The 16,622-nt window shown below is 39.6% G+C and overlaps 1 protein-coding gene across 2 annotated transcripts in view; it reads right to left on the bottom strand.

The window, feature by feature from the left end:
• Positions 1 to 16,622, bottom strand: part of Rbm27 (RNA binding motif protein 27) — a 64,528-nt gene that overhangs the window by 23,894 nt on the left and 24,012 nt on the right. The window contains exons 5-9 of one of the 2 annotated variants that reach the window (XM_051163906.1): positions 16,078 to 16,271; positions 15,259 to 15,519; positions 13,815 to 14,108; positions 9,918 to 10,052; positions 1,837 to 2,001 (exon numbers count right to left, since the gene is read on the bottom strand). In XM_051163906.1, the coding sequence (XP_051019863.1) occupies positions 1,837 to 2,001; positions 9,918 to 10,052; positions 13,815 to 14,108; positions 15,259 to 15,519; positions 16,078 to 16,271 (1,049 nt within the window). The remainder of the gene's footprint in view (positions 1 to 1,836; positions 2,002 to 9,917; positions 10,053 to 13,814; positions 14,109 to 15,258; positions 15,520 to 16,077; positions 16,272 to 16,622) is intronic. The other variant, XM_051163907.1, reaches the window with a different exon arrangement.

The following is a 16,622-nucleotide window of genomic DNA, read 5'->3' as shown; positions in this document are numbered from 1 at the left end:
CAGCCTCAGAACTTCCTGGTGGTAATTTAATAATACTAAACTCTATCTCAACAGTTATCTAAACAGTTAAGGCGTCAGAGTATTCTTTGGATTATACTGAATTACTTCAGCTCCTTGTAACTTTCTGTCTTCCATTTCTGGAAAACAGATCAATGGTCAGTGTTTCCTTAATCCCTCACCACTTTATTTCCTGAGATAGAGTCTCCCATTGAGTGTTCACCTATAGTGGCTGGCCAGTGAACCCAGGAGTTCTCTCAACTCGGCCTCTAGTGCCAGAATGATAGGCGTGTGTCCGTGTCCCTATGCACAGCTTTTTATGAAGGTGCTGGGGATTCAATGTAGTTCCTCACAAATTGGGGACGAACTGAATGACCCATACCCTTAATTTTTTGTTTATGCCAACTAGGCTGAATTGTTACTGAGAAAAACATGCTTTAATGGCATATAGAGTAAAATAAAATCCTATCTATTTATTAAATTTAAGTACGTATAAATGTCTGAGCAACTCGGTCTGAAGAAGATATATAAAATAACAGATGCCACAATTATGCTGTCCTAGCTAGTTTTATATCAACTTGACACAAGCTAGAGCTATCTGAAAAGCAGGAACATCAACTGAGAAAAATGTTCCCATAAGATACAGCTAGCTGTAAGGCATTTTCTTAATTAGCGATTGATGGGATGGGGGCCTTGTGAGTGATAAATCCCTGGGCTGGTGGTCCTATGTTCTACAAAAAAGCAGGCTGAGCAAACCATGATAAGCAAGCCAGTAAGCAGCATCCCTCCACAGCCTCTGCATCAGCTCCAGCCTCCAGATCCCTGCTCTGAAGTCCTCTCCTTTGATGATGAACAATGATTCAGAAGCTTAAGCTGGAATAAACCCTTGCTTCCCCAAGTTTCTTTGGTCATGATGTTTCATCACAGCAATAGTAACACTAAAACATAAGCCAACTCTAAAAATGAACAAAGTAAACACTACTTCAACTTTTAAGCAACCAACAATGTATGGTCCACAGTTTTCAATCACTCCCTAGTAGTAACAGAAACTCACACAGTTGAGACTACAGAAAGGTTTGAAATTCATACAATCAAATCATCTTGTTTTATGACCCCTGGGAACACAGAACTCCAATAAACGTAATGGTTCTACAGTCATATCAGGCATGGTGAAAAACACCTGAAAACCTAGCACTCAGATTCCAAGTTCAAGGTTAATTTGGACAATGAATGTAGTGGCCCTTTCTTGTTTTTAAAAAGCCCTTTAGTTAGTTATAAACTGAAATCTAAAGGCAAAGTGAAGAAAGTATCTTTTAAAAAGAGAGACTATCAAGACAGCAATAAAGCATAACACAGATCTTCAAAACACATATATCAATAGGGCGAAGTAGTTCTACAATACTATATTCATTATGAGCCATCTGTCCATATAAAAGGGAGTAGAAGGGAGAATTTATAATTATCCACCACTAGCAAGAAACCAGACGTTTAGCTTTATTTCAAAGAAAATTAACCTAGTTTCTCTTGTAATATACAAGTAATTAACTAGAAAATACTCAAGCACATAGATACTATCTTTCTATCTACATGTTTAGATACTACCTCAAGGAAGATATGACTGTTACCAAAGCACTGAACATAAATATACAGGACAACAGAGATGACGGACACACATGCAGAGGGCCTAATCATCAACAACCTCTAGGGACAAATCAAAGAAACAAGAGAACAGAAAATAACTCTGCCTAGGAGCGCTAATGGGAACTTTTGACAGATCAGAGTGACCAGTTTAAGTGTAAAAGATCAGTGAAGTGGATGGCCATCTGAAGCAAAGCTTACCTGGGACCAGAGGGGTGGGGCTGGAGACTGAGGTATGATACCCAATGGAGGATCCCATGAGGTTTCGAGGTGGCACCAAACGAGCTGCCAACAGAGGAGGCGGTGTCCCCAACTGAAGTCGCTCGGATGCAGCAGCACCATGTTCACGAGAATACATGGGCTGTCCTACAGAGGAAAGAATAGGAGGGCAGCTGGAATTGAGAGTCACAAGCTTGTTTCTCTAAGGCAATGGTGTACTTCCTGAGACTGTGAGCCAAGAACAGAGAAATTACAACAACAGGAACAGTAGTAGAGAAAGACATTATTGAGATTCTAAGTCAAGAAAGCATAGACATGCAACTGGTTAGGATGTATCAAGGTACAAAGAAATTAGCATTACATAATCTGCCCTTTAGAATCCTCTCTGTGTCTGTCTCTCTTTCTTGAGAGTTTTGTGTAGTCCTGCTTGTCTCAAAGTCACATATAGCTGAGGCTAACATTGAAATTCTGATTCTATTGTGCTTCCATGGCTCAAGTTCTGAGACTGCAGGAATTCAACACTTGGCTTTCTATTGTTTTGAACCTTAAATGAAATAAATGCTAATTTTATTTAAAGCTGAGCAATGAACAATTCAAGTTAGAGAAAGACACCCTGAGCTACTGTTCACATAGAATCTGGTATTCAGTGAGCTGTGCAGATACCAAGGTTGTCATGCACATATCCCTCTAAGAAATGTCAACTCTGTACAAAATATACTCCTGTATCTAAAAGCAGGGGAGAAAAGTTAGAAACACAAAACAAACTACCATATTCATAGCCTCACAAAGAATAGTAAATGTTCACTAGGAGACAATTTATAAATGAGTGGATACTTGTTACCACCATAGAGAGGATGATAACAAGGAAAAAAGAAAATAAATGAAGGAAAATGCAAACAGGCCAGTGCTGGATATAGGAAATGAATCTGGATATTAGGAGCTATGTTTTAAAATAAAGTACATTTATGGACACAAACATACAAACACACACATGTCCACATACAAATACATATACAGATACAAATTGTATTGGGAACAAGATTGGGAAAAGGCAAAGTATTATAGAGTAAAACCTTCCTTTGGTTTCTATTTAGTAGCATTCCCTAACAACATATGAAACATATAAATTTGTAAGATTTAGTTTTTTTATACCACAAGGCTATACATTCACTACAACATAAGACATAATAAAGCAAAGTTAGAAAAATTTTTAATGTGACTATGTCTTACAAGTTGCAAAATCCCTTTAGGTTCTTAACACATACTAATAAGACAGGCCACAAAGTAATCAACTGATTTAATAATACTAAGGAAAAATAGAATACAATCTCTTACTTCTCTGTCCACATGCATGGAGAAAAGGAGATGACGAACCTCACTGTAAGCAGATGACATAACTACATATTTAACACCAATCCTTTCAAAATGTGTTTTAAAAGACAATCACCATACTGCAAGAGAAACTTAAACTGTCCTTGATCATTTAAAATAGTTCTAATATCATGCAGAGAATTCTCTGGGATGGGGGGGGGGGCGGGAAGGGAGGAAAAGAAGCACAACCTCAAAAGAAAACCAAAAGAAACATAATTCCAATCTATATGATGGCTTCAACTATAAGATGTAGCACAAATCTGCGTAGTATATGTAATCAGTAACAAGACTATAAACTAAAGGGCAAGCTTGCACAATGTCAATTTCTAAGATCACAGACAAGATGTTATTCAAACATTACGAAAGGTGGCTGTGAGTTGGTCAGATGCATGCCTGACGCCTATAAAGGCCAGAAGAGGGGATCACAGACCTTGGATCACACACCACGGACAGTTGTGAGCTGCTGTGTGAATGCTCAAAGAGCATCAGTGCTCCTAACCACTGAGCTGTCTCTCCAGCCTATCTAATTTCCCAACACACTGAAAAATACACATAAAGCTCTTTATTTGAACAAGTCAAATGATGCTGTTTGGAAATCAGCAGTTAACTTACAAAGGAAAACTTGAACAGTCTTAAGGGTTCAACTTACTGTCTCAAAGACAGTATTTTTAAAAACTACATTAAAATCAACTAAATGAAAAGATATTTTTTTAAAAATCTATGTTGAGGGCTGGAGAGATGGCTCAGAGGTCAAACACTGACTGCTCTTTCAGAGGTCCTGGGTTCAATTGCCAGCAACCACATGGCGGCTCACAATCATCTATAACATGATCGGATACCATCTTCTGGTCTGCAGATGTGCACATAGGCAGAGCACTATATACATAATAAATACATAATTTTTAAAAAATCTATGTTGAGAACACTATTATACTCTCCAATGATTTTATGTGCATGTTTTATGTTAAAGTATCCCTGTGAGTGTACATGTGTTCCTGTTGAGTGTTCGTATGTATGCCACTGTCTGTGTGTGTGTTATGTGGGGGCAGGGCAGAGTACCACCTTGGATGTGTTTGCTTTTTCCCCTTGCTTAGTACAGAGTCTCATGCTATTTACCAGCTGGTCCTCAAGATTACAGAACCACCTCCCCATGCATCCACTGTAGTGATGACTCAATCACAGAATTTACTAATTGATTTATCTGTGTGTGTGCACATGCAAATGTGTGGAGGTCAGAGGACAACTTACACTAGCTTTCTCTTTCCACCTTATGGGTCTTGAGAATTATATTTAGGTCACCAGCTTAGAGGCAAGCACCTTACCTTTACCCACTGAGCCATCCTACCAGGCCCCTGCAATTGTGTTTTAAATCCTTAGATGGCTATCAGATACTATTCCTAGGGTTTTAATTTTTTTCTATAAACTGTGCTTGTTGTATATGAACATGTTCATATGGTAATATGCATGGGAACACAACAAGTTGACATTAATGTTCTGCTATACTGCATTGCTTTCCTACTCCACCTGACTTTTAAAAATTGAGACGGGGTCTCATCTGTGTTTGGCTGCCTCAAATATACTATAAATGAGGAAGGCCTTGAATTCCTGCTTTTCCTGTCTTCACTTCATAAGTGCAGAGATTACAGGCATATACCACCACCTCTGGTTTTACGTAGTACTGAGCACTGAACTTCATGCATGGTGGACAAGCATTCTACCAACTGAGCTACATCCCCATCTCACCTCTTATCTCAGAGACAGGGTCTTTCATGCTCCAGGAACCCATCTGTCTCCTCCTTGCAGCACTAGAGCCACAGCTACTCACTACTATACCTGACTTGTATTGGTGCTGGGGGTCCAAACCAGATCCTCCTGAGTACACAGGAAGTACTTTACTGAGCCATCTTCCCTGCTCCTCCCTATATATTTTAGAATCAAATTGTAGGCTTTTAAATACAGAAGAAAATTCACAAAGTTGCTTAAATGACACAATTCAGATTGTTCTGATATTAATGTTCTATTTGTCAACAAATAATTCTCTTCATAAATACTGACACAGAATCTTAGACTATAAAGTAGTAAAACACAAATACCAATGAGAAATAATCACTTTTTACTGGTCTTGAAAGAAAAATGGGAACAAAAATGGTAATTATTAAAAAGCGCTGCTTTTATTCTAAGGTTTTATCTTTTGTTTATTTTGTTTTTTGTTTTTTTTTGTTTTTGTTTTTTTTTCCGAGACAGGGTTTCTCTGTGTAGCCTTGGCCATCCTAGACTCGCTTTGTAGACCAGGCTGGCCTCGAACTCACAGTGATCCACCTGCCTCTGCCTCCCGAGTGCTGGGATTAAAGGTGTGTGCCACCACGCCCGGCTTTTGTTTTTTGTTTTTCAAGATGAGGTTTTTCTGTGTAGCTTTGGCTGTCCTGGAACTCAGTCTGTAGACCAGGATAGCCTCAAACTCAGCCTGCCTCTGCCTCCTGACTGCTGAGATTAAAGGCGTATGCCACCACCTGGCTTAAAATGTTTTGGTTTTTTTGGTTTGGTGTTGAGAATGGCTTCTCTGTTACACAGAGCCCTGGCTGTCCTGGACTCCTTTGTAGGCCAGGCTGGCCTTGACCTCAGAGAGATACAGCTGTCTCTGCCTCCCGAGAATTGGGATTAAAGGCGTGCGCCAACACACCCAGCTTAAAATGTACTTTTAAAACTAAAATGAGGGGCTGGAGAGATAGCTCAGAGGTTAAGAGCACTGACTGCTCTTCCAAAGGTCATGAGTTCAAATCCTAGCAACCACATGGTGGCTCACAACCATCTGTAACGAGATCTGGTGCTCTCTTCTGGTGTGCAGGCAGAGTGCTGTATACATAAAAAAAAAAAACTAAAATGATACTATTTTCCTATGTAGTCTTTTATTGTGACAAAGTAAGAAGCTGAAAACTCTTATTTGTCTCCTAATATTCTTAAGTCTGTTACTAACCTCTGGAAAGCAAATACGTGGAGTTTCTGTTCTAAAACATCACATTCTTTCTTTTAAAGGCATGAAAGGCCACCTGAGATCTGTTACCTTATATATCTTAGCTCCCTGGCATCCACCACAATGCCTGGCACATGGTAAGCACTGAACAAATATTTTCTGAATTAATGAATATTAAGGTAGGTCACTGAGATTGCTGGCAACTGATAAACTTTTAAAAATCAGCATCAGCTGTGTGTGGTGATACACACCTTTAATCCCAGCACTCAGGAGGCAGAGGCAGGTGGGTCTCTGTGAGTTCAAGGACAGTGTAGTCTACTATATTGAGTTCCAGCTAGGGATATGTAGAAAAACCCTGTCTTAAAACTAGGTGATGATGATAAATAAACGCCAAGCAGAGCTTTATAGACTGTGTTACAATATTCAATTTGGTTTAAAAAACAAATGGGTAACTGCCATAAAAAAAAAAAAAAAACAGAAAAAAAAAACCAAAAAACAAAAAAACAGAATTTTTACTATGATTCAACACTAAATGTAAATATAAAAATGTTTGTAAGTACAAAAGACATGTTAAACTGTTAAGAGCCAAACTTGTATAGAAATGATGACAGTTAACCGCACGGTGGTCACTACTAAAACTGGATAACACTACTACACATACCTGAGTTCATTATATTATCTTTGTTTTTATCTATACTTGTATTTCTCCTAAGTAAAAACAATAATAACAGCAATAAAACAAGCCCACACTGTGAAAAGATACTAGAGTAATCATAAGACCATGAGACAGGAGAAAATGTCAGATGTATGATTTATATTCATAAAAGGAAAAATCAAACAGACCTATACTTAAGTATGTATCATTATGTAACAAATGCTTGTAGGAATCTTAGACAGCAGGCGAATGAATCTCAAGTACTTAGACTTGACCCTTGAAGCAGAAGCGAAAGCATATATGTAGCAGTAAAGAAAAGGCAAGTTGAGTCACAGCAGGAGCACCGACACTGTGCATGTTGAGAAGCAAAGAAAAAAAGAATAGGAAAGAAGACACATAGCAAGAGTCAAAAGCCTAAGAGAGGAGTCGCTGATGATTCAGAAGGAAACAGTAACTAACTACTGAAGAGTTCTCATGACAAAACCCTGCGGAATATTCACTTAACATTATGGGGGAGGTACTTAAACAGACATAATGGTGTTAAACAATCCAAATGTGCAGTGAGTCAAATGTGAATAAAAGGAGAAGGTCTAGTGGAAATATAGTAAAGGAGAAACTTCAGAGAAAAAAGGGTTTTGACGAACTAGGTTTAAGTAAGGTTGGAGCTTGCCTTGTATGCTATGGGCCCATATTCAAGCATACCATCATTGACGGGGGTGGAGGGAGGAGGCAATGTGTTAGCCATATGATGATGTCATGTGAGTAGTTGGCTCTTGTATCCATTGACAAAGACAAGAAGGGTGGAAAGCAGAGATTTAAGAACAGGCTTTATAGCCGGGCGTGGTGGCGCACGCCTTTAATCCTAGCACTCGGGAGGCAGAGGCAGGCGGATCTCTGTGAGTTCAAGGCCAGCCTGGTCTACAAAGTGAGTCCAGGATGGCCAAGGCTACACAGAGAAACCCTATCTCAAAAAACTAAAAAAAAAAAAAAAAAAAAAAAAAAAAAAAAACAGGCTTTATTAGGCAGAGGCAGAGGCAGGCAGATCTGAGTTCGAGGCCATCCTAGTCTACAGAACAAATTCCAGGACAGCCAGAACTAAAAAGGAAGGAGAAGGCTAACCCATACTGACAGGTTAAAATGGGAGATCAAGGAGCCTCATCCCTCAAAGAACAGTAGGATGCCTGTAGTGGAAGGCTGTATTTACATGTAATTCACCAGAGCTACACAGAGAAAACCTGTCTGTAACCCCTCGCCGCCGCGCCCCCCGCCCCCCATTTTCAGAGGTTGAAATCTGACAAGAAAATACTAACTACATGGAATATAACTAGTACTTTCAGGTCATCAGATGCCAAAGACATGTTAGATGCCTTACACAAATATAAATCCATTTTCTCTGTAGAAGAACCACAATGAAGCAGTATTGTTCTCACTTCAGAAAAGGAAACTAGGGTACATACAAGTTAAGTCACTTGGCTGAGACGAGAGAGTAGAAAAGCACCAGGATCTTAAACAGCTCCAACTACTTTACTTGGTTGCCTCTTTGTGACATGAAAGATGAGAACCGCTTCAGAGGCAAAGCAAATTTTTAAGCGCAGATACATAAAAAATGAACATGCCATGGTTTCTGTAGAAAAAGAGCTCATTATATGACACCGCGAAACAACCATTCTTTTGACTGTGTCTGATTTTTGAGACAATGGCTCTAGCTGCCCAAGGCAGACTCATACTGCTTGCTATATAACCTAGACTGGCCCAATGCTAGGATTTACAGGAGTATGCCATCATGCCTGGCTTAAATAATCATTAAAAATATTTCTGGAAAAACAACTTTAAAAAAACATATCAAGTTGGGCGGTGGTGACACACGCCTTTAATCCCAGCACTTGGGAGGCAGAGGCAGGTGGACCTCTGAATCTGAGGCCATCCTGGTCTACAAAGTGGGTTCCAGGACAGTCAAGGCTATACAGAGAAAAACAAAACAAACCAGCAAACAAAATCAGCTAGGCATTTGATTTTTAAAAAGGTATAAGTCAAGAGAAACCTTTGAAGGTAAATATGAATGTTACAAATGTGCTAAAACTTACTACAATTGATATGTTTCTATCTTCACTTCAACACACAGTTAAATAACTATTAGACATACTTTACCTGATTCTTATATACTTGTTTGAAAACAGGCCAAAATGTTCAGAGATTCCTTTAGCAGAAGCTCAATGTTGTGATTCCAACAGTCACTACAAAGTGACTCTACGCTGCCAGTCTAAAGTAATAGAGGGCTCCTTGCTTCTTCCCACCCCAGCATACAAAAGTACAATACAGCTTTATGACATGGCTGCTTTGTAAGTATGAATATACTTGTCCGGTTATGCATTCCACAAGAATAAGCATTTCATACACAGTGCCACAGTGCATATATGAAGATCAGAGGACAACTTGTAAAGAGTCTTTTCTTGCCTTCTACCATGCGGGACCCAGGGATCAAACAGCTTCACAGGTTTGGTGGCAATTGACTTTACCCACCATCTTGACATCCATGAAAACCATAATTTGGGTCAGTCTGTCTCTACAAATGCCCAGGCTGCCTCAGACATCATGTTGAGGCCAGACTAGGCAGAAATGACACTACAGAGCTGTAGTCGAAATGCAAGACCCATACCTTGGACCAGAATTCCATTACTGGACTGGAATTTACACTCACAGTAGCCCATACTCAAGTCCTAGATTGTACACCACCCAACTGGATGGCTATCCTTTACAGGGTACATCCCTGGAAGGTACACACAGAGAATCTTCATCAGAATATAGAGAGACATGCTGTCCCCTGTCCCACAAGGCCCAATGCCATAATTGCAGTTAGCACTCCACTTACTGCCTAGCCCATCTGATCTGTTTGGAGATGGTGGTTAAGAGCACTGTCTGCTTTTCCAGAGGTCCTGAGTTCAATTCCCGGCAACCACATGGTGGCTCACAACCATCTATAATGTGACCTGATGCTCTCTTCTGGCATGCAGGTGTACACACAGAGAGAACACTCATACAAAAAACAAAAACTAAAAATTTACTTACTTTCTGATACTGTATAAAGGAGGTTCTGGGGTAAAGGAGGAGGTAGTCTTGCTCCCACTGGTGCAAGATTGGGCACTGCACTTGTCCCAGGCTGGTCACGGCTGTTTATTAAGCTTGACTGTGAAATGGGAGGTCCTACAGGGAAAAAAAAAGTGGCAAGTAGAGATTAATGATTCCTAATAAAAAACCGTGATACTAATACTAATGTATTCAGATTTAACAATCCTGATGACATTGCTAATTCTCCAATTAGCCAAGCTCATCACAGGTAAAGGAAAGCAGAACTGGGTGCCTCTGCAGGCAGACATGAGAATAGAGGAACAACAGTAAATGGAATATGCATAAGTGAGCAATACACATACTGATGAATCTGCAATTGTGAATACCATGGAAAGTATCAAAGATAGTGGAGCCAGGCCATGGTGACTTGTGCCTTTTAGCCCCAGCACTCAAGTGGCAAAAACAGGCAGATTTCTGTGAGCTCAAGGCCTGGTCTACATATGAGTTCCAGGTCATGCAGTGTTACACACACACACACACACACACACACACACACACACACACACACACAGTGAGTGAGTGAGTGAGTGAGAGAGAGAGAGAGAAAGAAGAAGAAGGAGGAGGAGAAGGGGAGAAGGAGGAGAAAGAAAGGGAGAGAGAAAGAAAGAGGTGGAATGCTGGAGATTCAGTTGATGGAGTGCTTGCCAACGTGCATAAAACTTTGATTTGGATCCCCAGCAAGATGGCACATGTCTGCAATTGCAGCCCTATGAAGCTAAGAGGACCAGAAGTTCAAGATCCTCTGTCTCTAAATTAATAAATCGGGGACTAGAGGTGTTAAGGATGTAGTGGGAGTGTTTACCTGACATTTGCAAGACCCCGAGTTCAACTGTTAGTACCCCAGTAAGAAAACTAAGTTTAAAATAGGTAAATAAAAAAGCTTAACAAGAGAATAAAATCACTTCAATACGCCTGTAGGTGTAATGTGTTAAGAATAAAAACCTCTTAAGCTTCAGTTATATTTTCATATTACTTTTTTTAAAAAGATTGATATAATCAACTTACATGTATGAGTATTTTTGCCTGCATGTATACATACACATGATGTAAAATTGTGCCCACTACTTGTAGGAGGTAGAAGAGGTATCAGATCCCCTGGAACTAGCTATGAATGGTTGTGAGCCACCATCTGGGTGCTGGGAAGTGAACTCAAGCCCTCCGCAAGAGCAACAACTGCTCTTTACTGCTAAGCTGTTTTTTAACCCCCTTCTACCAACAGTTACTAAGTTAAAGGCTAGAGGTGTTGCTCACTGGTACAGTGCTTGCCTAGTGTACTAGCTTTGTTTTTACAACTTTACATAACTAATCACCTGGGAATTCCTCAATTGAGGAATTACCTCCATCAGACTGATGTGAAAGCAGCAATTTTCTTGATTGTTAACTGAGCTGGAGGGCTCAGCCCATTGTGGGTAGGTAGTCCTGGGCTACATAAGAAATACAGCCGAACAAGTCAGCGAGAAGCATTCCTCCTTTGTCTGTTCTTCAGCTCCTGCCTTGTCTTCCCTCAGTGATTGGCTGACTGTAAGCTCTAAACTGAAACAAGCCCCCTTTTCTCCAAAAACCCCAGGTTCAGTCACTGTTTTATCATAGCTACAGAAAGAAAACTAGGACATAAAGCACACACAGAGCCCTGGAAGGTGCAATCCCTAACACCCATCCCCCACGAAGAAAAACAAAGCTGAAAAAAGAAAAACATGCTTTCACTAACACCTATATAATAAAACTTTGTTATTAATCACTTTGAAAATTTTTACTTTGTGTATGTTTGTATGTGTGTGCACAGGTGTAAATGTACATGCTACAGAATATATATGGAGGTCAGAGGACAAGCTGAGGGAATTGGTTCTCTCCTTCTGCCATGTGGCTCTCAAGGACTAAACTCAGGTGATCAGACTGGGTGGCAAGCTCCTTGACTGCTGAGCCATCTATCTCATGATTCATTTTATGATTATCGTTGTTGTTGTTGTTAAGTGAAGGGCAGTTAGCCACAGTGTACCTGTGGTGGTCAGAAGACAAGCCTACAGAGTCAGCTCTCTCCTACGTTTATGTGTGTTCTAAGGACTAAACTCAGATCTCCAGCTTACATAGTGAGCCCTGCTGAGCCATCCTGCCAGCCCTTTTGCTATCAACTTTAATGTGCTGTACACTTCACTACAGGGTACACAGTATATGTAGTGGACACAAAGATAGGATTGTGCTAAATTATTTTTACTTATTAACTGCTTTGGTTTTAGTTTGGTGCTGAGGACAAAAAGCAGGTCCTCACACATAGTCAAACACTGTAGTACTGAGCTATACAGCAGCCCCAAAATAAATTGCTTTAAGAAAAATAGTGCTGGAGATATAGATCAGAGGTTGATAGTTTGCCCAGAATGCATGAAGCCCTGGGTTCAATTCTCCAAACTGGGAGAAGAAAAAGAGAGAAACAGATGATGCAGGCCTGTAATCCCAGCTACACAGGAGGTTACATACAGCAAGAGGATCTCAAGTTCAAAGCCTTGGACTACAAAGCTAGTTCAAAGCCAGCCTGGGCAGATTACTGAGCTCCTGACACACAGTAAATCAAAAGGGGCTGAGAGTAAACTTGAGTGAGGAGTGCTCGCCCAGGCGTGAATGAAGCCCTAAGTTCTATCACTAGTACCAGAACAGAGATATACTGCTTAAGTTAAATGGCAATACTTTTAAATAATTTGCTTTTTAAAAATAATGCGATGCTAACTGTCTTTAAGTAGATATTTTCTTATACCTTTGCATACATGTAAATAATTCATTCTGTAAGTTTTTCAATTGAATTTTTAAAATTTAGTCTTATCCTTGCCTTGCTATACTCATAACCTTACCTCGACCGTCTGTTCAGCCTCCAGAGTGCTGGATAACAGAAGTGTGTCACCACACCCATCTAGGAACCATTAATACTTTTTAAATAAACTTCTTAAATGTGTGCGTGAGGTATGAAGGTATATACAGCCGTGCATGTGCACAGAGTCCAGAGAAGGATGCCAATTGTCCTGATCTATTACTCATCACCTTAGCCCTCTAGACTCACTGAACCTACATCTAGGCTGCCAGGCAACAATCCCAGCTATCCTCCTGTCTCTCTACCCTACCCACTCAGTGATGGGTTGTAGGTACACAGCCACGTCTAGCTTTTGATGTCAACACTGGGGATTTGAACTCAGATCCTCATGCTTACACAGCAAGCACTCTTACTGACTGAGCCATCTTCCGAGGCCCTTAAATGGCCATTTTTAAACATTAGTTACTCTTACTTCAGGTAGACACAATAATGAAATTAAAGCACACACAAATACAAAATCTTTTTCAGTAAAGAAATCCACACTGTTAAAAATGGCATGGCATTTAGAATTTACTCCCACAAAAACAAATCAACCCAAAAAACTATGAGGAGTTATATCAACGTTGGCTTAATAGATAATCACTGAGGCCAATTGAACAAATTACTGCCCAAGTTATTCATCCTTATGTGTATCTAAAAGATTCTATAATGAAAGATTTCACATGTTTCAATATTCTTGAAGAGATTTTCTTTATATACTGAGAAAATCCATAAAACTTCCAGCATGTTTCTTCTCTAACATCTTAAAATACTAACAGCTAACAAGGTCTTGTCTCCAGGTCAACACAAATCAGGCTGCTACAAACAAAGGGACACTGCAGGTACTATAAAGAATGGGAAACAGTAAGCACATCTTAATTATGGGAGTATATTTTAAATTCCATTACTGCTTTTCAAACATTTAAACAGTTAGCATAACGGATGAGGTTCTTCTACACACAACTCATCAACAAGACAAGGTTCAACCGACACATACTTACTTGGTATGGGAAGCACAACGGAAGGTGGAGGCTGACCATGTCCTTGAGGAACAGGAAGTCTCATACTATGGCCAGGGCCGGGGCCAGGGCCGGGACCAGGGCCAGGGCCGGGACCAGGGCCTGGGCCTGGGCCTGGCATTGGAGGCATTAACATTCCGGGAGGTGGTGGAGGAGGAAGCCCAGGAGGAGGGGGTGGGAAAGGAATCATACTTGGCAGAGCAACTTCATCAACAACTAGAGGATCATTTCCATGATCAAACTGACAAAGGTCACCAAGTACACAAAATCCTCTTTCTGTAAGAATTAAAATTAAAAAAACAAAAACAAAAGCCTTATTATGATGTACTATGAGTTCAAAGAATAAAACAAATTCCAGAAAACTCAACATCCTACTTTACATTGTAGCTTTTTTCTAACAAGTCCAAATCTCCTTAGTGCTGTGCTGTTAATGACCACATAACCCTGAGGTAAAGGCAAGCATACTCCCTACTCTCTATGAGACTAGGACGTATTGGAATTTTAAAGCAGTAGGTGAAATGGGATATTAAGTAGCTACTGATTATTAGATTAACCAAGTTGCTAAATTTTTATAATAAAAATCAGGTGTGGCGGTGACTCCTGTAATCCTAGCACTCTAGAGGCTGAGGCAGGAGGATTACAAGTTTGAGGCTGCCTGAGTTACATCCACATTTGAGGCAAACCTGGGCTACACAATAAGACTCTCATTTTTAAAAAGAAAGTTATTTTTTTAAAATAATTAAAAACTATGTATTTTACCAAATATCCAAAGCTTTGAAAGGAAGTAATAAAAGCCTTGAACTATAATTTCATTTCAATGATCTATTTCATATTATTATTTTAGAGCAATCATTCTTGCTATCAAGAATATAGAATTATTTATAATATTTCACAATATAATAACTGTAGTTGACAATAGCTGATAGAGAAGATCATGAACATTCCCAATACTAAAAAAGAGTTTGAGATTATAAACAGGCTAATTACCCTGATCTGATTACTACACATGATATACATGTCCTGAAATGCTACTGTATACTATAAATATGTATAGTATCTATCAATTTAAACAATATTTTAGCATTAAATTTCCAGTAGGCAAGGTATACAAGGCTATTTATTGTAGCACTGCTTATAATTGAACATGCTGAAAGGACTTAAGTGCATATTTATGATAACTAGCTTAAACATATTTACATACATATAAAATATTAAGAGCCTAAAAAAACAATTGAGGAAGTTCTTTATGCATCATATGGAGTCATTTTTAGGAAACTGTAAGTGAAAAAACATGACCTGGCATATGAAGAAAACGCAAGTATTCACATAAAAGGCAAGGCAAGCTACTGGGATGCACCCATGCAGCATCTGCAACACTTGCTTTCCTAGCTGGGAATAGCGCATACAAAAGAGTAGCAATCTTTACCATCATAATCTCTGCAGCGCCTCTTTGGTGGTGGGTTTCGACCAAAAGAATTGGAAGAGCTATGATTGTTATAGTAATTGGACCAGCTCTCAGTTGTGTTTTCAGAATGGTGTGCAGGTGCAATCACAGTGACAGTGCTGGGAATAGACTGCGCCCCAGAGGAATACTGTTCAGAAGAGTTTGCAGGTGGAGCAGACACAGGCACATAGGAGCTCTCCAGGTCATTTCTTTCACTCTTAAACTTTGATCTTTCCCTGTGTTCTGTTTTAGAATAAAAAAGAAACAAGAGATGAAGAAGTCCTGTGTTTATGTGCTTAAGCCACACTTCTTGTCTCAGAACAGCTGAGGACATTAGTCTATACTTCCTGAGCAATCCACAATCTAAATGCACTCACTAGGAGTATAGTCTAAAAACAGGAATATCACCACTGCGCATATCTCAATTGGCTTGTGAAAAACAATGTTTTACAGTATCAATGTCAAGTACATTGACAGAAGAAGGGCCAGCTTCACTGGCATTTTAGGATTTTTCTGTCTTTTTAATTTTTTAAACATTGGACAACCTTATAGCAAGCCAATTACTTTCAAGAAAAATAAAACAAAAAGCAAAAGGTAACCTTTTTACTTAAGTGTCATTGTTACTGATCAAAAGACATTTGTATCAAATATAAGAATTATTTAAATGTAAATATATACTATAATAACTTAGGAATAACTTTTAAAAAACTGCCTTGATTCCAAAAGTGTACAAGATTAGCCTTTTGAGACAATCTCTCCCACCTCTATCAAATACGCTTTCCTGGGGTGTCGCCTACTCACCAACATTCCTGTTTGGATCACGGTCTTTGCTCCGGCCCCTGCTCCGGCTTCTACTCCGACTCAAGCCGCGGCTCTTACTGCGGCTCTTGCTCCTGCCCCTTCTCCAGTCGTACTTCTCACGATACAGCTCGTTCCGCTCATAGTACCGCTCATAGTCTCTCCATTTGCCATCTTCTCGTTTCTTCTCACGTGTCCTATAATACACAGATATAAAAGCCATATGTAGACTCTGGAAATGAGATCTGTGCACAAGTCCAGAAGATAAAATACTCTCTTTACGTCACCACAATTCATAATGTCTATTTTAGAATGTCTCAAGACTACCACTAATTCTTCTAACCATTATTAAGAGAGAAGGGTTTTCCCACTTCAAGTACACAGGGTAGGGAGAAATAAGAAAGGAAAGGAAAGTCCAAAGTATGAGGGAGAGTGGGGAAGAAGATAGAAATTAGAAGGAGAAAGGGAAATGGCTCACAAGAAGTCTTCTTAAATAAAGACTGTTTTGTGATCACAGGTGAACATATACCAAACTGTACTCTTTTGGC

The sequence above is a fragment of the Acomys russatus genome, chromosome 20 (genome assembly GCF_903995435.1).
Source record: "Acomys russatus chromosome 20, mAcoRus1.1, whole genome shotgun sequence".
In the NCBI taxonomy this organism is placed as follows: domain Eukaryota; kingdom Metazoa; phylum Chordata; class Mammalia; order Rodentia; family Muridae; genus Acomys; species Acomys russatus.
The sequence above is the reverse complement of the archived record's forward strand: the minus strand, read 5'-3'. Positions and strand labels throughout refer to the sequence as shown.